The 25,591-nt window shown below is 40.9% G+C and overlaps 1 protein-coding gene across 2 annotated transcripts in view; it reads right to left on the bottom strand.

Moving 5' to 3' along the window:
* Positions 1 to 25,591, bottom strand: part of washc5 (WASH complex subunit 5) — a 202,281-nt gene that overhangs the window by 141,043 nt on the left and 35,647 nt on the right. For both annotated transcript variants that reach the window (XR_010019270.1, XM_063058561.1), the window contains exon 9: positions 19,193 to 19,320. Coding sequence is in view for 1 of the 2 variants with exons in the window: in XM_063058561.1 (XP_062914631.1) it covers positions 19,193 to 19,320 (128 nt within the window). In the remaining variant the exon portion in view is untranslated. The remainder of the gene's footprint in view (positions 1 to 19,192; positions 19,321 to 25,591) is intronic.

Here is a 25,591-nt window from a genome sequence, read left to right as displayed (position 1 = left end):
CAATGTCAAGCAGCCTAAAACAGATTAAAGTGGCCATAAGGAAAAGCATTCTATTTTTCAGCAGTGCAGTATCACTGTGCGCTATACGGCACGGCACAATAGCATAGCGTTCAGCCAATGCTTTACAACCAGATCAATTCAGTCGCTGTCTGAGAGAAGTTTGTGCCTTCTCCCTGTGACCATGTGGGTTTTGTCCAGTTTCCTTCCATATTCCAAAGGACATTAGGTTGTAAGTTAATCGGTCACATGGGTGTAATTAGGCAACACAGACTTGTTGGGCTGGAAGGACCTGTAACCGTGCTGCATTGCTGAATAAAAAAAATCAAACTAGAGCCTGTGATATTAAAATTGTCTTGCTAAAGTATTTATACAACAGAGCCTGACTTTATTCATCTCTGCTATACTGCACAGGAATTTTGGGAAATGGGAAGGAAAACCTCAGAAAAAGCAGTATCACAGGTCACACAAAAATTAAACTTACCAAGAAAACCCCCCACTCTCTTTCACACTGTTAATAATGTAAAAATGATGTAATAAAAGAGAGAACAACAGACTAGCTTAATGTGAATTCAGAGGAAAGAGTATTTCCTTCAACAACAGAGACATGAATGAGGTGATCACGAGCTGCCAAGATTTCAATGGCTACATTGTGTTAAACACACACACGCAGTAGTGGGTGCATGGAAAGCGTACCGGGGTGGTGGTGGTAGAGGCCAACATATTAGGGACATTTAAGAAACCCTTAGGTAGGCATATGGATGACAGAGAAATGGAGAGTTTTGTGGGAGAGAAGGGTTAGATTGATCTTTTTAGCTTTTAGGCGTCCGTTAGTCTCATGAGACCATGGATTTGCGGCTTGGAAGATTTCCAGGGCGTAGGCCTGGGCAAGGTTGTATGGAAGACCGGCAGTTGCCCATGCTGCAAGTCTCCCCTCTCCACCCCACCGATGTTGTCCAAGGGAAGGGCATTAGGACCCATACAGCTTGGCACCAGTGTCATCGCAGAGCAATATGTGGTTAAGTGCCTTGCTCAAGGACACAACACGCTGCCTCAGCCAGGGCTCGAACTAGCGACCTTCAGATCACTAGACGAACGCCTTAACCACTTGGCTACACGCCAACACAGATTGATCTTAGAACAAGTTAAATGGTCAGCACATTGTTGGCCAAAGGCCCTGCACTGTGGCTGTAATGTTCTATGTTCCAGAGGTGAACTTTCTTCGTTAAAGCCACCAGTGCTCTGATAACGAAGTGTATTTAGACTACTAGAAGGCAATTTATAAATTTCTGCAGAGATTCAACACAGGTGAAAGTGTGAATAGTGGAAGAATGCTGGAGTTATAGGAGACAATATCATAAAGGCAAGGAAATACTGAGGATTCCAGTTAATTGGGACATTTTGGGATCAGTAAATTTTGGTTTACCTGCTCCAATTAGCTGAAGTTTGATGGACACAAGTAAAAAGATATATAAAAAAGATAAACTACTCTTTAACTGAGTAACAAACTATGTAGTTAAATAAAATACAGAACAAATTAGAACTCTATCAATACCACTGTAGTACTATAAAACTCTGCATTAGTTCTTAATATTTATCAATGGAGGAATTCATCTAGCACACACTGATTTCTTTTGATTGACTGTAAGTGAACAAAATCAGTGGAGACAAATGACTTGACTTGATACTTGATTTCCTCGTGTTTGTGCTCTAAGCAGTGTAGTGTCTAACAGCCACACATGCACGCAACTGACGCTAGTTTGAAACTGTTCGGCAACAGTTTCCTGTCCTAATTAAGTGGCTCACATCCCAAATAAGCAAATGAGATCCCAGCTATTTCTTCAACTTAGTTACTGTTCTTGAAGAGTTGTCCCAAATAAACAGCTGCCCTGATTAAGTGATAGCCCAATAAACCGTTTTTTAAATTTTTAAATTTTAAATTTTTTTTTAAAGTTATGAATTGCATTGTAGTGCTGCTGCAAAGACAACAAATTTCATGACATATGCTGGTGATACTAAACCTGATCCTGATTCAGATTCTGAATAGTGAAAGTTCTGTCTTAGATGAATGGGGCATTTAATAGGGTGGACATAGCAGCTCTCTCCTCTGCTGGGGCAATTCGGGAGATTCTAGATTCAGATTTATCATCATGGACATGAAAACATACTGTCAACAGTGTCATTTGCATTAACAACCAACACACCCAAGGGACGGGACAACCCATAAAAGTTCCCGCACATTCCGATAATACGAGGGTGTATTATCTAAGAGTCTGGCTAGTTAACACACACACACACAGCAGGAGAAGAATAAATCCCTCCAAAATCCCTCCAGCAGCTTGTGTTGCTCTGGATACCAGCATCTGCAAAACCTCTTGTGTTTCTGGTTGGCTACCTTGGAGTTAGACAAGATACACTTCTCGTTTTTGCAGGCTAGTTACCAGAGATCTGAAACTGACTTCCCCTGCAGGATGTGTATATCACACCTCCTCACCCAAGTATTAACATACAGATCACATGTATTTGCATGATTGAAGGATAAAAGATTAGCAGAAGAAATTCAAATGGCCCACTCCTGTTTGCGTATAATGGTGGAAAGTGAGAAATGATGACAGAGAGCAAATACTTTCTAGGGAAAGTCAGGTTGCATCACACATGAAACAGCACTAACAAACTGATAGCATCACAGATAAAATACTTGAATATCAGGCAGCATCTATGGAGCAGAGTAAATAGTCAACGTTTCAGGTCAAGAAATTTCATCAGGACTGGAAAGATAGAAGGGAAGAAGCCAGAACTAATTAATATTAAGTTATTGCAGAGAATGAATGTGTGAATTCAGAGGATTGATGGAAGAGACACAGTCACACTACATCAGATGCAAGAAAATATCTACATACAACATACTACTAATATCTTAGAGCAGGGGTCCCCAACCTTTATTGTACCGTGGACCGGTTTAATATTGACAATATTCTTGTGGACCAGCTGACGGGGGGCGGCGGGGGGGGAGGGGCTTACAAATTTTTTTTATTTATTAAAACAGGCCCTTCCAGCCTTTCGAGCCACACCTCCCAGCAACCCCCGATTTAATCCTAGCCTAATCATGGGACAATTTACAATGACTAACCTAATAACTGGTACATCTTTTGACTGGGGGGTACCAGAACACCTGGAGGAAACCCACATTTGAATTTTAGATTGTAATCTGGATTCTCCAGGAGGCGCTCATGGAGTGAGGTTGTCTTTGGCTTCGCTCCATTACCATTATTTTTTTTTTAACTTATGATCTCCCTTACTTAATTTATTTTTACCTACACTAGATGGTATTTATTCTATACTACTGATTTTTCCTTGAACTATAACTGTGAAATCTGAAGGAATGAGCAAAGAAATAAGTACAAGATCTAAAGGGCGTGAACCTAAAAACGGGAAGGATTCCGACAGGAACGGGGAAAAAAAATAGGTGAACCTAAGCAAACGGAACTATCTTATGATATTCTGTTGAATCTTTTAAATGAAAAATTTGAAGAATGTCAAAGTTTAACTGAAAAATTTGAACAACAACATCAAAGTTTTGAAGAAGACTTAAAATCAATCACGGACTCTTTGAAATCACTTGATTGTGAAGTTAAGCAACATCAAAGTAAAATTACTGAATTAGACATTGAATCTCAGAACAGAGATTTGAAAATCGAGAATTTGGAGCAGAAATTATCTTCGATGACTAAACAACTGGAACATTTTAAATCCAAGATTATTGATCTTGAAAACCGATCTAGAAGACAGAACTTACATAGAGTTGGTCTCACCGAGGATGTCGAGGAAGGAGACCCTTCAAAATTCTTCTCTCAACTAAGGATGCGTTTAGTTCTGTATTCCCTGATGATCCTCCATTGCTTGACCGCGCTCACTGTACATTGCGTCCCAAACCATCCTCCGAATTTAAACCGAAGCCAGTGATCCTCCGGTTCCATTATGTTAGCGTTAAAGAGCATCTTATTCGAATTGCCCGTCGGCAAGGTATGATTAAATTTCAACAATATCAGTTCCTTTTAGTGGAAGACTACAGTCCCGAAGTGATGAAGGCGCGGCTGGCTTTTAAACGTCTGTTGTCGGAATGCTACCAAAAAGATCTCAAACCAGCCCTCATCAAAGTTGCTGGTGAACGCAGCAGGCCAGGCAGCATCTCTAGGAAGAGATACAGTCGACGTTTCGGGCCAAGACCCTTCGTCAGGACTAACTGAAAGAAGAGCTAGTAAGAGATTTGAAAGTGGGAGGGGGAGGGGGAGATCCAAAATGACGGGAGAAGACAGGAGGGGGAGGGATGGAGCCAAGAGCTGGAAAGTTGATTGGCAAAAGGAATATGAGAGGATCATGGGGCAGGAGGCCTAGGGAGAAAGAAAAGGGAGAGGGGGGAACCCAGAGGATGGGCAAGGGGTATAGTGAGAGGGACAGAGGGAGAAAAAGGAGAGAGAAAAAGAATGTGTGTATATAAATAAATAAATAACGGATGGGGTACGAGGGGGAGGTGGGGCATTAGCAGAAGTTTGAGAAGTCAATGCCCATGCCATCAGGTTGGAGGCTACCCAGACGGAATATAAGGTGTTGTTCCTCCAGCCTGAGTGTGGCTTCATCTCTACAGTAGAGGTAGCCATGGATATATGGTGACATACATGTATTTTGATAAGAAGTTCACTTTGACTTTAATATTTTTATATTTTACACTGTACTGCCGCCACATTGTATCCTGCCCTAATGTATCCTGCACGTTTAAGTATTTCTCCTTCAGATGGATCACGCTGTATCTTCCATTCCACAAGAGCGGCTCGAAGTTTTTTGGATGAGCACTATTCAACTGCTACAGATACCTTGCTTTAATTAATGTTTAGCGCTCGCAGCATCAGCTCTGTTTTTAGGTACTTTTTTTAAAAAGCCTTTAGTCATCACATGAAGAAGGTCTTTTATAAGTTCAAGACTTCCGTCTTCGGTTAGTAGTGTAGATATTTTTCACATCTCAATTAAAGTTCATTTTTCCTGCAGAAGATTTTACTTTTCTTTAATTTGTTAATTTTTAATTATTTGATTTCTGACATTGTCATCAACAATTTGATGGTAAATTTCTACTGTATGGAGGAACATTTTCTTTATTTTTGGCTTCGTATAATTAAGATGGCGGTATGTTTCCCTTTTCTCATAATATCTTTTGTTCTTTTTGATTACACCGTCTTCTCAGGTTTCTTCTTCCCATAATTCCTCTCTTTCTTTTGAAGTGCCATTTTCAATTATTTATGTTTGTAATTGATTAATAATATGCATCGGCGCTTACTTTTTTTCGTTCATTTTAGAAATCACAATATGTAGATTATTATCATGTAGTGTTTAATTTTTTTTTGAATTTCGGGGGGGGTTTCTTTTTAACATATATCTTTGGAGTTGCCTTCTGGAGAAATGGGGTTAGATTTAGTACTAGTTCTTATTCTAGCCTTCTCTGGCTTAGTTTCGGGACCTCAGGGGTGGAGGGCAGTGGGGGGGGCTCTTTCCTTTCTTTATTAATTTTTTCTATTGGGCTGATTCAGTACTACAAAGATGTCTGCAGTGTCGTGATTTCCAGTTCCGCTCTGAATATTTATTCCTCTTCTGATTTCATAAGTTTACATTATGGTTAACTCTTTATATACCAAAGGGTTAACATTAAATTATGGCTCAGATTATAATTTTGTCTCTTGGAATACAAATGGTTTAAACCATCCAACAAAACGGAAAAAGATTTTTGAAGTATTCCAAAGACTGAATGCTCACATTATTTTTGCACAAGAAACTCGTGTGAGGAAAGAGGATAATCAACGTTTCTTTAGGTTTTGGAAGGATCAACAGTACCACTTGGACTCCCAAGCCAAGTGGAGTTACAATTACAGAAGGGAGTTACAATTTTTATAGATTCCTCAATTACATTTACTCATCAAGACATTATTTCAGATCCTAGTGGTAGATTTTCGTTAATTACTGGGTTACTTTTTAATTAAAAAAAGTTGCTATGGTTAATGTTTTTGTTCCAAATGTGGATTATCCCGAATTTTCTAACCACTTATTCACTTCTTTCCCTAATTTAAACAAGTATATGTTGATAATGGGGGAGGGGGGTTGATTTTAATTGCTGTTTAAATCCCCTGATGGATAGATCCATATCTAGTCAGGCTTTACCGAATAAGTCGGCTACTCTTATTAACTCTTTTATGATTGACTCTGGAATTTCAGAAATTTGGAGATTTCTACACCCTAAGGATAAAGAGTTTTCAGTCTCCTCACTTTTAACATTCTTATTCTCGAATTGACTACTTTTTTATTGACTCTTGATTAATTCCATCTGTAATTGACTACAATTATGACATTATCGCCATTTCTGATTATGCTCCAAATGAAACTTTCTATCAAGTTAATGGATACTTCTTCTACTATCAGACAATGGCGATTTAATTCTAATTTGCTTCAAGACCCGGACTTTGTTAAGTTTATGAAGGAACAGATTGATTTCTTCTTTTCAACTAATATTATGGAAGAAATCTCCAACGGGACAGTATGGGACACTTTTAAAGCTTATATCTGCGGACAGATTATTTCTTATTCTGTTGGCTTGAAAAAACGTATTAAGAATGCAACTCTTTTGTTGGTTGACAAAATTAAAGAAATTGATAAAAAATACAGAGAGTCAAACTTCAAATGGAACACAGCTTATTATTAACATCCTCAATTGAAAATCAATTAATGAAAACTAGAAGTGAGTTTTCTATTCATAGTGACAAATCGGGTAAATTATTAGCTAATCAATTGAAAACTACTTCAGTTAAACGTCAAATTATCAAGATCCGCAAACATGATGACACTTTGACAGTTGATCATGATGAGATAAACAAAACTTTTCAAGAATTTTATACCTCTTTATTCCACTCTGATTTTCCTCATGATCTTAACACTATGCATGACTTTTTATGGAAATTGAATTTTCCGAAATTATCACCTGAAGAATGTTTAACATTAGAAACTCCTGTTACGGATGAAGAAATAACAGCTGTTATTTCTTCAATGAATTCTGGCAAAGCACCTGGTCCAAGTGGTTTTACAGTGGAATTTTTGAAGTTTTTTTCCTCTATTCTTTCTCCTTGGTTGTCTAGAATATTTAAAGAAGCAATCAGATTAGGTAAATTACCACAAATGTTTTACGGAGCTTCTATTTCTTTAATTCTTAAAAAGAATAAAGATCCTACTGATTATGTATCATACAGACCGATCTCTCTTTTGAATGTAGATTCAAAATTTTTTTCTAAAATATTAGCAGCTAGGTTAGAAAAGGTACTACCTCAAATTATCCCTGTGGACTAAAATGGATTTATTAAAAATCGTTATTCATCTTTTAATATTAGGAGGTTAATGAATATTGTTTATACTCCTTCACTTAGCACTCAGTTTTATTTCATTAGATGCTGAGAAAGCTTTTGACAGAGTTGAATGGCCATATTTATTTAGTGTGCCTGAGAAATTTAATTTTAATCCGATATTTATATCTTGGATTAAATTGATATATCATACCCCTGTAGCTTCGGTTTGTACTAACAATCAAAGATCTCCCTTTTTTCGTTTATCTTGGGGTACCAGGCAGGGATGCCCTCTTAGTCCATTATTATTTGATATTGCCCTTGAACCTTTAGCAATTGCTATCCGAGACTCACCTAACATTTTTGGTATTACCCGCGGAAATGAAATACTTAAGTTATCATTATATGCAGATGACTCGTTATTATATATTTCTAATCCTGGGAAATCTATTCCCGTTATTTTAACTTTGCTGGCTCAGTTTAGCAATATTTCTGGTTATAAATTGAACCTTAATAAGAGCAAACTATTTCCCCTAAATATGCCGGTTCCTATAAATGGATGTTTACCATTTAAATTGGTTACTGACTCTTTTACATATCTAGGGGTTAAAATTATGAAAAAGCATAAAGATTTATTCAAGGCTAATTTTTTTACCTTTAATTGATCAGATTAAACTTTTGTTTACTAAATGGTCATCAATGTCTCTGTCATTGATCGGTCAGATCAATGCTATCAAGATGATTATTTTGCCTAAATTTTTATATTTATTTTGAGCGGTGCCAATTTTTATTCCAAAATCCTTTTTTGATAACGTTGATTCCAAAATTTCCTCATATATATGGCAGAACAAAAATCCTAGGTTAGGTAAAAGACATTTACAGAAATCTAAAAAGGATCCGGGTTTAGCTTTGCCGAATTTTAGATTTTACTATTGGGCAATTAACATTCAATATTTAAAATTTTGGTCATGGGACTTGGACGTAACTTCAAGTCCACATAGAGTAAATCTTGAATGTAATTCCTTATAAGGGTTTTCATTGGGTTCTATTTTAGGGACTTCGCTTCCTTTTACTCTTTCTAAATTGTATAAACAAATGGATAACCCAATAGTTGAACATACTTTACATATGTAGTTTCAATTTTGAAAATTTTTTGGGTTGAATCAATTTATTTTAGCAAGTTCGATGTGATCCAATTTCATTTTTCAACCCTCAATTATGGATCAAGCATATCTGGCTTGGAAAATTAAAGGTACAGTACAATTTTGTGATCTATTTTTGGATAATTGTTTCATATTCTTTGAACAATTATCTAATAAATATAATTTGCCCAGATCTCATTTTTTTTAGATATTTACAGGTTAGAAATGTTTTAAATACTGTTTTTCCTACCTTCCCAAATTTATATTCAATGGATATTTTGGAAAAAAATTTAGATTTAAATCCTTTTCAGAAAGGTGTAATAGCAATTATTTATAATACAATTATGAAAATATGTCCAGCCGTAACTAATAAAGTTAAGACTGATTGGGAAAGGGAACTTAAGATTACTGTACCGATTGAAAAATGGGGAAAAAAATTCTTCAATTAGTCAGCTCATCTTCTATATGTGCTAAATGTGCATTAATACAGTGTAAAGTAGTGCATAGGATTCATATGTCTAAGGATAAACTAGCTCGTTATTATTCTCATATAAATCCTATATGCAATAGATGTCACTCTGAGATAGTTTCTTAAACTCATGTTTTGGTCATGTCCTTTTTTGAAGAAATATTGGAAAGATATTTTTGATACTATCTCAACCGTTTTGAATATTGATTTACAACCTCACCCTATTACTGCAATTTTTGGGTTACCGATGATAGAATCAAGTCATTTAACCTCTTCAGCTTGTCGGATGATTGCATTTCTTACATTAATGGCTAGAAGATCCATTTTGCTAAACTGGAAAGTAATTACTCCTCCCACCACATTTCAGTGGTTCTCTCAAACTATGTTGCGTTTAAACTTGGAAAAAAATAGAAGTGTATTTATGATCCCTCTACTAAATTCAAAAAGACTTTATTTCAACATTTTCCTGTGATCTAATTTGACCTTTTCCGAACTTATTCTACGTTTGTATTTCTTTTTAATATATGTTGAGAGGAACGGAGTCAACGACACTAATGGTTCCTTTTTTTGATGTTACATCTTTGTCATGTCTTTTTTTTTCTTAGTTTATTGATTTAGGTTAGATTTTTTGGGGGGGGGTATATTTTTATTTTTTTTTCCTTTTTCATGATTCTTTTAGATTTTTTTTTTGTTTTGTATATTACATCTGTATCCTGTATGATTGGGAGATTTACCACTCATGTGTCAACAGAGTTTATATTTAACTATGTTAACTATAACAATATATTCCCAATAACTTTGTATCAATATTATGGTATGTTTATTATTATGAAACTAATAAAAAAGATTGAAAAAGAAAAGGTTGCAGTCTGTGCCATCTTCCAATTTAGAGGCAAAACTCCAATCTGTTTGGGGTCTCAGTGTCACTAGCAAGGTCAGCATTAATTGTCCATCTTGGAACCCCTCCCTCCCTCCCCCCGCCCAGAAAGAGGTGGTGCATCTCCTTTTCAAACTAGTGGACTTCTGATGGAAGGTGCTCCATACTGTAGTTGGGCAGTGAGATCTGGAGTCAGATTTGATGAAGGACTAATGATATATTTCCAAGCCAAGGTGGTGAGCACTTTGGTGGGGGGAGGAACCTACAGATGATAGCATTCCACAGGCCTGAAGTCCTTTGCCTTTTTCAATGGTAGAGGTCACAGGTGCAAGAGGTGCTCTTAGAGTAGCCAAGGTGAGGCATAGCAGTGCATTTGTAGATGGTACACCACAGCCATGGTTTGTAAGTAATGAATTGAATGGTTTATGGTTGTGGGTGGGGTTCCATACAATCAAACTGCTTTATCCTGGATGGTGTCAAGCTTCAGCTGTTGCTGCAGTTGCACATATCCAGACCAGTACTTGTGCTTATTGATTTATTAACTTATTGAGATATAACCCTAATGTATAGGCCCTTCCGGCCCTTAGAGACCAGCCGTGCCGCCCCCAATTTAATCACAGGACAATTTACAATGACCAATTCTTTCTTTCTTTTTAAATCTTTTTATTAATTTTTCCAAAATTATAAACAAAATAACAATGTCGATACAAAGAGATTGGAATAATCGTATTGTTAATACACATATACAAAAAAGATTTCAGATAACACAGGTATAATAGACTTCTAAACTCATGATGTAATTAATCATAAAGAAAAAAAAGAAATAAAAAAATACAAAGAAAAACCCCAAAAAGAAGAAAAAAACAACTAAATACTAAACCCAAAAAAGCAAATGGAAAACAGGGCTACACCAATATCTTAAATCAAATACGTTCAGTAATGTCGTCAACTCCACTCCTCTATTCATATATTTTAAGTTAATAAGAAGAATTTGGAAAGGTCAGCTGTGTACATACGTCTATTGATGCTTCTGGACACATCTTCAGTGATGTTCCTGGAATCATCGGGTGTTTCAGGTCTTTCAACATCATACAACCTCCTCCAGGTGACCCAGCCGGGGCTGATCAGACCCCAGCTTGTGTCCAGATGGCTAGCTACTTATGACTCCATGGCTCCCCTCTTTTGAGCCACAGCCATCTTGAGGCCCTGTCTGCCGCATCGGTGGTACTGCGGTTGGCTCTCCTCTTCCTCTCCCTCGATGCCCAAAATGCTGAAGGCTCTAACTAAAGAACGGGCTACGAATCCCCTACAACCAACCTCCACTGGGAGACACCTCGCTCTCCATCCAGCCTGCTGACAGTTGCTGACCAGTCCTGCGTACTTAGAGAGCTTCCTTTCAAAGGCCTCCTCCAAGCTATCTTCCCATGGGACTGTCAGCTCCAGCAGCACCACTTGCCTACTGGACTCAGACACTAGGACAATGTCTGGTCGCAGGGTGGTGGCTGCGATATGGTTGGGGAACTTCAGCTGCCCTTCGAGGTCCACCAACAGCTGCCAGTCCCTTGCAGAGGTCAGAATGCCTGCAGATGTTCTTTTGGCAGGTTTTGGCTGCTCCCCAGCTCTGACAAAGGCAATGGTCTGCTTGGAGAGTCAGGACCGCTTCGCCCACTCAACTCCTGCACTGACGGCTTCAGCAATGGTCTTCAGGACCTGATCATGCCTCCACCTGTACTGTCCCTCACCAAGTGCCCTTGCACAGCTGCTGGGGATGTGCTCCAGGGTTCCTCGTTTGGAGCACAGTGGGCTCGCAGATGACTCTGGCTTGCCCCATGTGTGCAGGTTTAATGGGCTTGGAAGCACATCGTACACTGCCTGGATGAGAAATTGGATGCGGTGTGGTTCGGCTTTCCAAAGATCAGCCCAGGTCACTTTCCTCTCCACCTCATTCTCCCATCTTGTCCAAGCTCCCTGTTGCTTCATTCCCACCACCTTGCAGGCTCTCATCTCCTCCACTACTGCTCTCACCTCCTCCTGAACTAGACGACGCCTTTCCTTCCCTCTGGTGTCCATTTGGGGAGTTGGAAAGGATCCTAGCCCAGCTCAGCCTCGTATGACCACTCCCACCAGCCTCCTGTGACGCAGCCTCGCCTCTGCCTCCTGAACAGCTTCCTCTGCCTTCCACTTCCTGCCAGTACTTACTTGGATCCCTGCTCTAGCCACCTTCGGGTCACTTGAGTCCCTATACTGTAGCACTTCTCTGGCTCTTGTTACCTTGAATTCTTCCTCCAAGGATTTGAAGGGCAGTTGCAGTTTGTTGTGGTGTCCATAGAGTGCGATGCTGCTCAGACTCTTTGGCAGCCCCAGCCATCTCCTGAGGTGGTTGCTAACCCCCCTCTCTAAGGTTTCGACTGTCGAGATCGGAACTGCATAGACGAGGAGGGGCCACAGGATTCTGGGAAGAATGCCATGCTGATACACCCAGGCTTTAAACTTCCCAGGTAGGCCAGACTTGTCAAATTACATCATATGAAAACGTTGAATAAATGGTTTCAAATTTAACTGAAGGATCAAAAATATCACTTTAATTTTTTCTAAATTTGAACGCAATATAGTTTGGGAAAACCATTGGAATGTAGTAGGAAGATTGGTCTCCTTCCAGTTCAATAAAATAGATCTTCTGGCCATTAAAGTAACAAATGCAATCATCCGACAGGCTGAAGAAGACAAAGATCTATGTTCTACCATTGGCAATCCAAAAATTGCCGTAATAGGATGGGGTTGTAAGCCAAAACACAGAACTGTTGAGATAATATCAAAAATATCTTTCCAATAGTTTTCCAAAAGAGGACAGGACCAAAACATACGAGTTAAAGAAGCCGCTTCAGAGTGACATCTGTCACAAATAGGGTTTATATGGGAATAAAAACGAGCTAATTTATCTTTAGACATATGGGCTCTATGCACTACTTTAAATTGTATTAATGTATGTTTAGCACATATAGAGGAAGCACTGACTAATTGAAAAATTACATCCCATTTCTCCATAGGTAGGCAAAGTTGAAGTTCCGTTTCCCATTCATTTTTAATTTTATCAGATATACCAGGCTGCAATTTCATAATTATATCAAAGATAGATGCTATTAATCCCTTCTGCCGAGGATTTAAACCTAAAATTTTATCAATGATATCAGTAGGGTATGAGGTTGGAAAGGTAGGCAACACAGTATTTTAAAAATTTCTTATTTTTATCTTAAAAATATAGGATCTAGGCAAATCAAATTTCTTAGCTAACTGTTCAAAAGACATGAAACAGTTATCCAGAAACAAGTCACGAAAACATGTTATACCTTTTGTTTTCCATATCAGAAAGGCTTGGTCCATAACCAAGGATTGAAAAAAAAATTAGATATAATAGGGCTTGATAATATAAATTTGTTCAAAACAAAAAATTTACGAAATTGAAACCATATTCGCAATGTATGTTTAACTATTGGATTAACTATTTGTAAATTCAATGTAGATAGTACAAAAGGAAGTGAAGTTCCTAAAATGGAAGCTAAATAGAACCCTTGTACAGAGTAGCCTTCAAGGTTTACCCAATATGGGCTTGGAGTTATATTCCAATCTTGTGTCCAAAATATTAAATATCGAATATTAATTGCCCAATAATAAAATCTTAGGTTAGGCAGTGCTAAACCACCATCTTTCTTGGACTTCTGTAAATTATAGGGATCCGTTAGTCTCCTGAGACCATGGATTTGCGCCTTGGAAGGTTTCCAGGGCACAGGCCTGGGCAAGGTTGTATAGAAGACCAGCAGTTGCCCATGCTGCAAGTCTCCCCTCTCCACCCCACCGATATTGTCCAAGGGAAGGGCATTAGGATCCATACAGCTTGGCACCAGTGTCATCACAGAGCAATGTGTGGTTAAGTGCCTTGCTCAAGGACACAACACGCTGCCTCAGCCAAGGCTCGAACTAGCGACCTTCAGATCACTAGATGAAAGCCTTAACCACTAGGCCACAAGCCAACACTTCTGTAAATATTTTTTACTCAATCTGGGATTTTTCTTCTGCCATATACAAGAGGAAATTTTGGAATCAATAGTATTAAAAAAGGATTTAGGAATAAAAATTGGCATCATTTGAAATAAATATAAATCAGACTGGATTTATTAAAAATCGTTACTCTTTTTTTAATATTAGGAGATTAATGAACATTGTTTATTCTCCTTCACCCAGAATTCCAGAATGTGTTATTTCATTGGACGCTGAGAAAGCCTTTGACAGAGTTGAATGGACATATTTATTTAACACCCTTGAGAAATTTAATTTTAGTCCAATATTTATACCTTGGATTAAACTGATATATCTTCCTCCTTTGGTTTCGGTATTTACTAATAATCAAAGATCTCCCCTTTTTCATCTATTCCGTGTTACTAGGCAGGGCTGCCCTCTTAGTCCACTACTGTTCGATATTGCCTTGGAACCACTAGCTATTGCTATTTGTGACTCTCCTAATATATTTGGCATTACCCGTGGAAATGAGACTTATAAATTATCACTGTATGCAGATGATTTACTATTATATATTTCTAACCCAGGAAAATCTATTCGGGCAGTGTTAACTTTGCTTGCTCAGTTTAGTAGATTTTCTGGTTACAAACTGAATCTAGGTAAGAGCGAACTTTTTCCATTAAATATGCAGGTTCCCATTTATAGATGTTCTCCATTCAGAGTGACTACTGACTATTTTACTTAAATGGGAGTTAAAATTACTAAGAGGCATAAGGACCTAATCAACTTCAACCTGTTACCGTTAATTAATCAGGTTAAACAACTGATTACAAAGTGGTCCCCATTGTCTCTATCACTGATTGGCCGAATTAACGCTATTAAAATGATTATTTTACAATGACCAATTAACCAATGAACCAGTACACATTTGGACTGTGGAGCATCCAGAGGAAACCCACGCAGACTCAGGGAGAACAGACAAATTCTTTACAGGCAGCACTGGGAATTCAACCCAGGTTGCTGGTACTGGAAAGCGTTGTGCTAACCACTATTCTACTGAAATGCCCCACATTCCATCACACTCAAAACGCTGGAGGAACTCAGCAGGCCAGGCAGCATCTATGGAAAAGACTACAGTCAATGTTTGGGCTGAAACCCTTCGGCAGGACTGGGTTCTATGACACTATTCAGTTATGCCTTACAAATGATAGAAAGGTCTCGCAGTGTCAGAAGGCGAGTCGCTAACCTTCAGGGAGGTTAACATTGCTGAAGATCTATCATTGGCCCAATATATTGATGCAATTCTAAAGAAGGCACAAGTGACTCCCAGGACTTTGGTGTTAGGGATTTGGTAATGATAATACTATTGAATAGCAAAGGTAGGTAGCTGAACTCTCTCTTGTTGCAGATGCTCATTGCCTGGAACTTGCTCACCACTTATCAACCCACATGCACACATACACCAATGGATGGAGTATCATCAGCAAACATCTCCACCTCTAGCTTTTTCATGAAAGGACATATACTGAAAATGACCATCTGAAAATGCTACACAGTTGTGACCGAGTGGGATGGTGGGCCAACAGCGAAGTGAGAATTACTAAAGAGACAGAAGTTCTATCCCTCAAAATACAAAATAGTTTTAAAAGTTCAGATTGCAAATTGCTGAAGATGATCCTTCAATTGCATGAATAAAGAGAGAATTCTTTCAACTAAAAAAGGGGCTGCCAAGATGAATTGAAGCTTTTCCTCTCTGCTTTAGTCACCATACTCAGCGTGACTGAGGAGTTGGTGCAAGGAGCAGGGTTTTACATTTTTGGATCATTGGGATCTCTTCTGGGGAAGGTGGGACCTGTACAGATTGGATGGGTTGCACGTGAACTCGAAGAGGAGCAATATCCTTGCAGGTAGGTTTACTAGCATGGTTCGGGAGGGTTTAAACTAATCTGCAAGGGGGATGGGACCCGAAGCGATAGAGCAGTGGAAGAAGTGCATGGAGTAAAGCCAGATCTAACATTGAAGAAAGAGAAGCAGAATAAAGGGTGTAAAGGTAGTAAGGCAGAAGGGCTAAAGTGTGTATACCTCAATGCAAGAAGCATCAGGAATAAAGGTGATGAACTGAGAGCTTGGATATATACATAGAATTATGATGTAGTGGCTATTACAGAGACTTGGCTGGCACCAGGGCAGGAATGGATTCTCAATATTCCTGGATTTCAGTGCTTTAAAAGGGATAGAGGGGGGAAAAGGGGAGGAGGGGTGGCATTACTGGTCAGGGATACTATTACAGCTACAGAAAGGGTGGCTAATGTAGCAGGATCCTCTTTTGAGTCAGTATGGGTGGAAGTCAGGAACAGGAAGGGAGCAGTTACGCTATTGGGGGTATTCTGTAGGCCCCCTGGTAGCAGCAGAGATACAGAGGAGCAGATTGGGAGGCAGATTTTGGAAAGGTGCAAAAATAACAGGGTTGTTATCATGGGTGACTTTAACTTCCCTAATATTGATTGGCACCTGATTACTTCCAAGTGTTTAGATGGGGCAAAGTTTGTTAAGTGTGTCCAGGACAGATTCCTGTCACAGTATGTGGACAGGCCAACGAGGGGGAATGCCATACTAGATCTAGTACTGGGTAATGAACCGGGTCAGGTCACAGATCTCTCAGTGGGTGACATCTGGGGGACAGTGACCGCCGCTCCCTGGCCTTTAACATTATCATGGAAAAGAATAGAATCAGAGAGGACAGGAAAATTTTTAATTGGGGAAGAGCAAATTATGAGGCTATGAGGCTAGAACTTGCAGGTGTGAACTGGGATGATGTTTTTGCAGGGAAATGTACTATGGACATGTGGTCGAAGTTTAGAGATCTCTTGCAGGATGTTAGGGATAAATTTGTCCCGGTGAGGAAGATAAAGAATGGTAGAGTGAAGGAACCATGGGTGACAAGTGAGGTAGAAAATCTAGTCAGGTGGAAGAAGGCAGCATACATGAGGTTTAGGAAGCAAGGATCAGATTGGGTCTATTGAGGAATATAGGGAAGCAAGAAAGGAGCTTTAAGAAGGGGCTGAGAAGAGCAAGAACGGGGCATTAGAAGGCCTTGGTGAGTAGCATAAAGGAAAACCCCAAGGCATTCTTCAATTATGTGAAGAACAAAAGGATGACAGGAGTGAAGGTAGGACTGATTAGAGATGAAGGTGGGAAGATGTGCCTGGAGGCTGTGGAAGTGAGCGAGGTCCTCAATGAATACTTCTCTTTGGTATTCACCAATGAGAGAGAACTTGATGACGGTAAGGACAATATGAGTGAGGTTGATGTTCTGGAGCATGTTGATATTAAGGGAGAGGAGGTGTTGGAGTTGTTAAAATACATTGGGACGGATAAGTGCCCGGGGCCTGACAGAATATTCCCCAGGCTGCTCCACGAGGCGAGGGAAGAGATTGCTGAGTCTCTGGCTAGGATCCTTATGTCCTCATTGTCGACGGGAATGGTACCGGAGGATTGGAGGGAGGCGAATGCTATCCCCTTGTTCAAAAAAGGTAGTAGGGATAGTCCCGGTAATTATAGACCAGTGAGCCTTACGTCTGTGGTGGGAAAGCTGTTGGAAAAGATTCTTAGAGATAGGATCTATGGGCATTTAGAGAACCATGGTCTGATCAGGGACAGTCAGCATGGCTTTGTGAAGGGTAGATCGTGTCTAACAAGCCTGATAGAGCTCTTTGAGGAGGTGACCAGGCATACAGATGAAGGCAGTGCAGTGGATGTGATCTACATGGATTTTAGTAAGGCCTTTGACAAGGTTCCACATGGTAGGCTTATTCAGAAAGTCAGAAGGCATGGGATCCAGGGAAGTTTGGCCAGGTGGATTCAGAGTTGGCTTGCCTGCAGAAGGCAGAGGGTCGTGGTGGAGGGAGTACATTCAGATTGGAGGGTTGTGTCCCACAAGGATCCGTTCTGGGGCCTCTACTTTTTGTGATTTTTACTAACCATCCAGATGTGGGGGTAGAAGGGTGGGTTGGCAAGTTTGCAGATGACACAAAGGTTGGTGGTGTTGTGGATAGTGTAGAGGATTGTCGAAAGTTGCAGAGAGACATTGATAGGATGCAGAAGTAGGCTGAGAAGTGGCAGATGGAGTTCAACCCGGAGAAGTGTGAGGTGGTACACTTTGGAAGGACAAACTCCAAGGCAGAGTACAAAGTAAATGGCAGGATACTTGGTAGTGTGGAGGAGCAGAGGGATCTGGGGGAACATGTCTACAGATCCCTGGAAGTTACCTCACAGGTAGATAGGGTAGTTAAGAAAGCTTATGGAGTTCTAGCTTTCATAAGTCGAGGGATAGAGTTTAAGAGTCACGATGTAATGATGCAGCTCTATAAAACTCTGGTTAGGCCACACTTGGAGTACTGTGTCCAGTTCTGGTCGCCCCACTCTAGGAAGGATGTGAAAGCATTGGAAAGGGTACAGAGGAGATTTACCAGGATGCTGCCTGGTTTAGAGAGTATGGATTATGATCAGAGATTAAAGGAGCTAGGTCTTTACTCTTTGGAGAGAAGGAGGATGAGAGGAGACATGATAGAGGTGTACAAGATATTAAGAAGAACAGATAGAGTGCATAACCAGCGCCTCTTCCCTAGGCACCACTGCTCAATACAAAAGGACATGGCTTTAAGGTAAGGGGTGGGAAGTTCAAGGGGGATATTAGAGGAAGGTTTTTTACTCAGAGAGAGGTTCGTGCGTGGAATGCACTGCCTGAATCAGTGGTGGAGGCAGATACACTAGTGAAGTTTAAGAGACTACTAGACAGGTATATGGAGGAACTTAAGTTGGGGAGTTATATGGGAGGCAGGGTTTGAGGGTCGGCACAACATTGTGGGCCGAAGGGCCTGTAATGTGTTGTACTGTTCTATGTTCTATAACGATAATGGCGTTCCCACCAAATTCCCCACAAAGTTCAGAAAAAACTGATACCCCTCTATGATATTCCGTGACATTCTTGGGACAACATTTCCAATCCCACTACTCTGTCCAGTCATAACTGGTAATATCTGCATGTTTAACACCGAAAGAGTCAACAGATTCTGGAAATCCAGAGTAACACACACAAAATGCTGGAGAAACTCAGAAAGTCAGGCAGCATCTATGGATGGGAACAAACAGTCAATCTTTTGGGTTGAGACCCATCAGCAGTCCTGATGAAGTGCTGAAAATGCTGAAATGCTGACAGTTCATTGCTCTGCATAGATGTTGCCTGACCTATCAAGTTCCTCCGCATAGTGAGCTTGTTCTGGTGGACCGTGTTTATTTATTGTTTACAGAAAGCACGTACCTCCTTCAAAACAAACTCAAACTGGGCGCTGTCTAACAATAGCTGGAAGAGCGTTTTTGGGTTGTATTTTGAGTCAGTTAAAACTTGATCCTTAATCTGCCGCAGACGTTTGTTGTTTGGGTCATACACTGTAAAAATAAGAAAAGTGGGATTGAATCATTAAAAAGACTTGCATTTGTACAGCAACACTGACCTCCCCTTCAGGAAGCCACAAATTGTATTTTAGCTTCTTTGTAATTGATAGCTGGTTTATTACTGTTAAATATACAGCGAAAAGCTTTAGTTTGCATTCTGACAGACAAATCACTCAAATACATTGGTAAACACGAGGAATTCTGCAGATGCTGGAGATTCAAGCAACACACATCAAAGTTGCTGGTGAACGCAGCAGACCAGGCAGCATCTCTAGGAAGAGGTACAGTCGACGTTTCAGGCCGAGACCCTTCGTCAGGACTAACTGAAAGAAGAGCTCGTAACAGATTTGAAAGTGGATCTCCTCTCCCCCCCCACTTTCAAATCTCTAACTAAATACATTGGTATATTGCAATAACGCAAAAAAATTAGAATGCAGTTACAGAAGTTTCAGAGTCACTGCTGCCATGGAGGAAACTGTGTTTACACTGTTAACTGCCATAATTAGAATCAAGGAACAACTTTATTCACCATATACTGTTCATAAGATAAAGGAGCAGAATTAGCTCATTTGGCCCATGGAGTCTGCTCTGCCATTTCATCATGGCTGATCCATTTCCCTCTTAGCTCTAATTTCCTGCCTTCTCCCCATATCTGTTCATGCTCTGAACAATCAAGAATCTATCAACCTCTGCCTTAATTATACGCAGTGACTTGGCCTCTACCACCACCTGTGGCAACGAATTCCACAGATTTACCACTCTGGCTAAAAAAATTCCTCCTCATCTCCATTCTAAATGGACATCCTTATATTCTAGACTGTGTCCTCTCGTCTTAGACTCTCCCACCATAGGAAACATCCTCTCCACATCCACACTACCAAGGCCTTTCAACATTTGATAAGTTTTAATGAGATCCCCCACATTCTTCTGATTTCCCATGAGTACAGGCCTGGAGTCATCAAATGCTTTTCATTTGACAAGCATTTCAATCCCGGAATCATTTTCGTGAACCTCCTTTGAACCCTCTCCAACGTCAGTGCATTCTTTCCAAGAGAAAGGGCCCAAAGCTGCTCACAACACTGCAAGTGAGTTCTCACCAGTGCTTTATAAATCCTCAATATTACATCCTTGCTTTACATCTATACAGTATATTTACAAATATTAGGGATTTGCTGTGGTGTATTGGTCAGGTATGTTATACAACAACATTTATCAATCATAAACTGTTATAATCGGGCACCATTGTAGTGCAGCAGTTAGTGTGACCCTATTACAGATCGGGTCATCGGAGTTTGGAATTCAATTGTCTGTAAAGAATCCATACATCCTCGCTGTGACCATGTGGATTTCCTCCGGGTGCTCTAGTTTCCTCCCACAGTCCAAAGATGTTGGTTGGTTAATTGGTCATTGTAAACTGTCCTGTGATTAGGGTACGATTAAATCGGGGCTGCTGGGTGGTGTGGCTCAAAGGGCCGGTCCACACCGTATCTCTAAATAAATAAAGGTCTAAAGAATAAAGAATTATTTCAAAAATAAATTTCAAAGTAAAAATTATCAGAATACATACACATCACCATACACAACCCAGTTTCTTTTTCCTGTGGGCATACTTAGCAAATCTATAGAACAGTAAATGTAAACAGGATCAATTAACAACGAACTCTGCAAATGCATTATAAATAAAGAGCAAAAAATAAGAAAAACATGAAACAACAAAATAAAGAGTCCTTAAAGTGAGATCATTGGTGTGGAGACATCTCAATAGATGGTGCAGTTATCCCCTTTTGTTCAAGAGTCTGATAGACAATAGACAATAGGTGCAGGAGTAAGCCTTTCAGCCCTTCGAGCCAGCACCACCATTCACTGTGATCATGGCTGATCATCCACAATCAGTACCCTTTTCCTGCCTTCTCCCCATATCCCTTTACTCCACTATCTTTAAGAGCTCTAACTCTTTCTTGAAAGAATCCAGAGAATTGGCCTCCACTGCCTTCTGAGGCAGAGCATTCCACAGAACCACAACCCTCTGTGTGAAAAAGTTTTCCATCAACTCCGTTCTAAATGGCCTACCCCTTATTCTCAAATTGTGGCCTCTGGTTCTGGACTCCCCCAAAATCAGGAACATGTTTCCTGCCTCTAGCATACCCAATCCCTTAATAATCTTATATGTTTCAATCAAATCCACTCTCATCCTTCTAAATTCTAGCGTATACAACCCCAGTCGCTCCATTCTTTCAACATATGACAGTTCTGCCATCCTGGGAATTAACCTCGTGAACCTACGCTGCACTCCCTCAATAGCTAGAATGTCCTTCCTCAAATCTGGAGACCAAAACTGTACAGAATACTCCAGGTGTGGTCTCACCAGGGCCCTGTACAACTGCGGAAGGACCTCTTTCCTCCTATACTCAACTCCCCTTGTTATGAAGGCCAAAGTGCCATTAGCTTTCTTCACTGCCTGCTGTACCTGCATGCTTACTTTCAGTAACTGATGAACAAGGCCACCTAGATCTCATTGTACTTCCCCTTTTCCTAACTTGACACCATTCAGATAGTGATCTGCCTTCCTGTTCTTGCCACCAAAGTGGATAACCTCACATTTATCCACATTAAACTGCATCTGCCATGCATCTGCCCACTCACCCAACCTGTCCAAGTCACCCTGCATTCTCATAACATCCTCCTCACATTTCACACTGCCACCCACTTTTGTGTCATCTGCAAATTTGCTAATGTTACTTTTACTCCCTTCATCTAAATCATTAATGTATATTGTAAACAGCTGCGGTCCAGCACCGAGCCTTGTGGTACCCCACTAGTCACTGCCTGCCATTCTGAAAAGGACCCGTTAATCCCTACTCTTTGTCTCCTGCCTGCCAACCAATTTTCTATCCATGTTAGTACCCTAACCCCAATACCATTTGCTCTAATTTTGCACACTAACCTCCCATGTGGGACCTTATCAAAGGCTTTCTGAAAGTCCAGGTACACTGCATCCACTGGCTTTCCCATGTCTATTTTCATAGTTACATTCTCAAAAAATTCCAGAAAATTAGTCAAGCATGATTTCCCCTTCCTAAATCCATGCTGACTCAGACCTATCCTGCCACTGCTATCCAAATATGCCGCTATTTCATCTTTTATAATTGATTCCAGCATCTTCCCCATCACTGATGTCAGACTAACTGGTCTATAATTGCCTGTTTTCTCTCTCCCTCCTTTCTTAAAAAGTGAGATAACATTAGCGACCCTCCAATCCGCAGGAACTGATCCTGAATCTATAGAACATTGGAAAATGATTACCGATGCGTCCACGATTTCTAGAGCCACCTCCTTAAGTACCCTGGGATGCAGACCATCAGACCCTGGGGATTTATCAACCTTCAGTCCCATCAGTTTACCCAACACCCATTTTCTGCCTGATGTGAATTTCCTTCAGTTCCTCTGTTATCCTAGGTCCTCTGGCCACTATTACATCTGGGAGATTGTTTGTGTCTTCCCTAGTGAAGACAGATCCAAAGTACCTGTTCAGCTTGTCTGCCACTTCCTTGTTCCCCATAATAATTTCACCTGTTTCTGTCTTCAAGGGCCCTACTTTCGTCTTAACTAATTTTTTCCTCTTCACATACCTGAAGAAGCTTTTACTATCCTTTATATTCTTGGCTAGCTTGCCTTCGTACCTCATCTGTTCCCCCCCGTATTGCCTTTTTAGTTACCTCCTGTTGCTCCTTAAAGTCTCCCAATCCTCTGGCTTCCCACTTATCCTTGCTATGTTATACTTTCTCTCTTTTATTTTTATACTGTCCTTGACTTCCCTTGTCATCCACGGTCGCCCCTTACTTCCCTCAGAATCTTTCTTCCTCTTTGGAATGAACTGATCCTGCACCTTCTGTATTATTCCCAGAAATACCTGCCATTGTTTCCACTGTCATCCCTGCTAGGGTATCTTTCCAGTCAACTTTGGCCAGCTCCTCCCTCATGGGTCCATAGTCCCCTTTGTTCAACTGTAATAATGACACTTCCGATCTTCCCTTCTCCCTCTCAAATTGTAGATTAAAACTTATCATATTATGGTCACTACCTCCTAATGGCTTCTTTACCTCGAGTTCCCTTATCAAATCTGGCATTACACAACACTAAATCCAGAATTGCCTTCTCCCTGGTAGGCTCTAATACAAGCTGCTCTAAGAATCCATCTCTGAGGCACTCCACAAACTCCCTTTCTTGGGGTCCATTGCCAACCTGATTTTTCCAGTCTACCTGAATGTTGAAATCCCCCATAACAACCGTAGAATTACCTTTGCGACATGCCAATTTTAACTCTTGATTTAACTTGCACCCTATATCCAGGCTACTGTTTGGGGGCCTGTAGATAACTCCCATCAGGGTCTTTTGTGCCCTTACAGTTTCTCAGTTCTATCCTTACTGACTCTACATCTCCTGATTCTATGTCCCCCCTCGCAAGTGACTGAATTTCATTCTTCACCAACAGAGCCACCCCACCCCCTCTGCCAACCTGACTGCCCTTTCGATAGGATGTATATCCCTGAATATTCATTTCCCAGCCCTGGTCCTCTTGCAGCCAAGTCTCTGTTATTCCCACAACATCATACTTGCCAATTTCCAACTGAGCCTAGAGCTCATCCACTTTCTTATACTCTGTGCATTCATATATAATAGTTTTAATCCTTTTAAAGTAATACTTTTACTCCCCTCACCTTTCACATCAATTCCTATTGCACTTGGCCATACTCTCCGATCCCTTCCTGAGCTTTCTGCCCCTTTAATTCTGTTGTCTTTCTTAACTTTTCTTATTCTTTCTTTCCCTTTAACTCCATCCTTATATTTCCAATTCGTCCCCTCCCCGCCACTACTTAGTTTAAACACACCCGTGTAGCAGTGGGAAACCTGCCTGCCAGAACACTGGTCCCACGTCTGTTAAGGTGCAACCCGTCCCTTCTGTATAATTCATCCTTACCCCAAAACAGATCCCAATGGTCCAAGAATCTAAATCCCTGCTTCCCACACCAGCTCCTCAGCCACACATTCAGATCCCCTATCTCCCTGTTCCTGTCATCTCCAGCTCAAGGATCTGGAAGCAAACCCGAGATAACCACCCTGGAGGTCCTGCTTTTCAGCCTTCTTCTGAGTTCTCTGTAGACACACTGCAAAATGTCTCTCATCTTCTTCCCAACGTCATTTGTGCCTACATGCACCACCACCTCCGGCTGATCACCTTCTCCCTTGAGGATGCCCTGCAATCGGTCCGTGATGTCCCGGATTCTGGCACCAGGGAGGCAACACACCATCCTTAAATCCCGCCTGTTGCCGCAGAAACCCCTATCTGTACCTCTCACTATGGAGTTCCCTACTACCACGGCTCTGCCTGATGTCTGTCTCCTTGGCTTTGTTTCAGCGCCAATTTTTGACTCGCAGACCCGTCCGCCTCTCAGACTGGCACTGTCTTCTGTCCCGACAGCTTCCACGAGGGTGAACCTGTTTTCAAGAGGCACATCCCCCGGGGTCTCCTGTACTCCAAGCATCCATCGTCGCCCCCCTTCTCTCCCGGTATCTTCGGTGTAATGATCTCGCTGCAGGTCCTGTCCAGAAAAATATGTTGCCCAGATGAACCTGAGGTCATCCAGTTGCCTCTCCAGTGCCTCAACACGGTCCTTCATGAGCTGAACCTGGGGACACACTTTCCACATTTGTAGCAGCCAGAGGCACCGTCAATGTCCCTGACCTCCCACATCATGCAAGCAGCACATAGAATCAGTTGACCTGTCATTTCTTCACCAAGTCCCCGGAGCCTGACAGAATATTCCCCAGGCTGCTCCACAAGGCGAGGGAAGAGATTGCTGACCCTCTGGCTATGAGCTTTATGTCCTCGTTGTCCACAGGAATAATACCAGAGGATTGGAGGGAGGCAAATGTTGTCCCCTTGTTCAAAAAAGGTAGTAGGGATAGTCCGGGTAATTATAGAGCAGTGAGCCTTACGTCTGTAGTGGGAAAGCTGTTGGAAAAGATTCTCAGAGATAGGATGGGCATTTGTTTTTTTTTATGCAGAGAATGGTGAGTTCATGGAATGAGCTGCTGGCTACGGTGGTGGAGGCAGACACAACAGGATATTTTAAGAGTGTCTTAGATAGTTTCACGGGCTTAGGAAAATAGAGGGCTATGTGTAACCCTAGGTAATTTCTAAAGTAAGTACATTTTCTGCACGGCATTCTAGGCCGAAGGGCCTGTATTGTGCTGTAGGTTCTCT

The sequence above is a fragment of the Mobula hypostoma genome, chromosome 9 (genome assembly GCF_963921235.1).
Source record: "Mobula hypostoma chromosome 9, sMobHyp1.1, whole genome shotgun sequence".
Lineage (NCBI taxonomy): Eukaryota > Metazoa > Chordata > Chondrichthyes > Myliobatiformes > Myliobatidae > Mobula > Mobula hypostoma.
The sequence above is the reverse complement of the archived record's forward strand: the minus strand, read 5'-3'. Positions and strand labels throughout refer to the sequence as shown.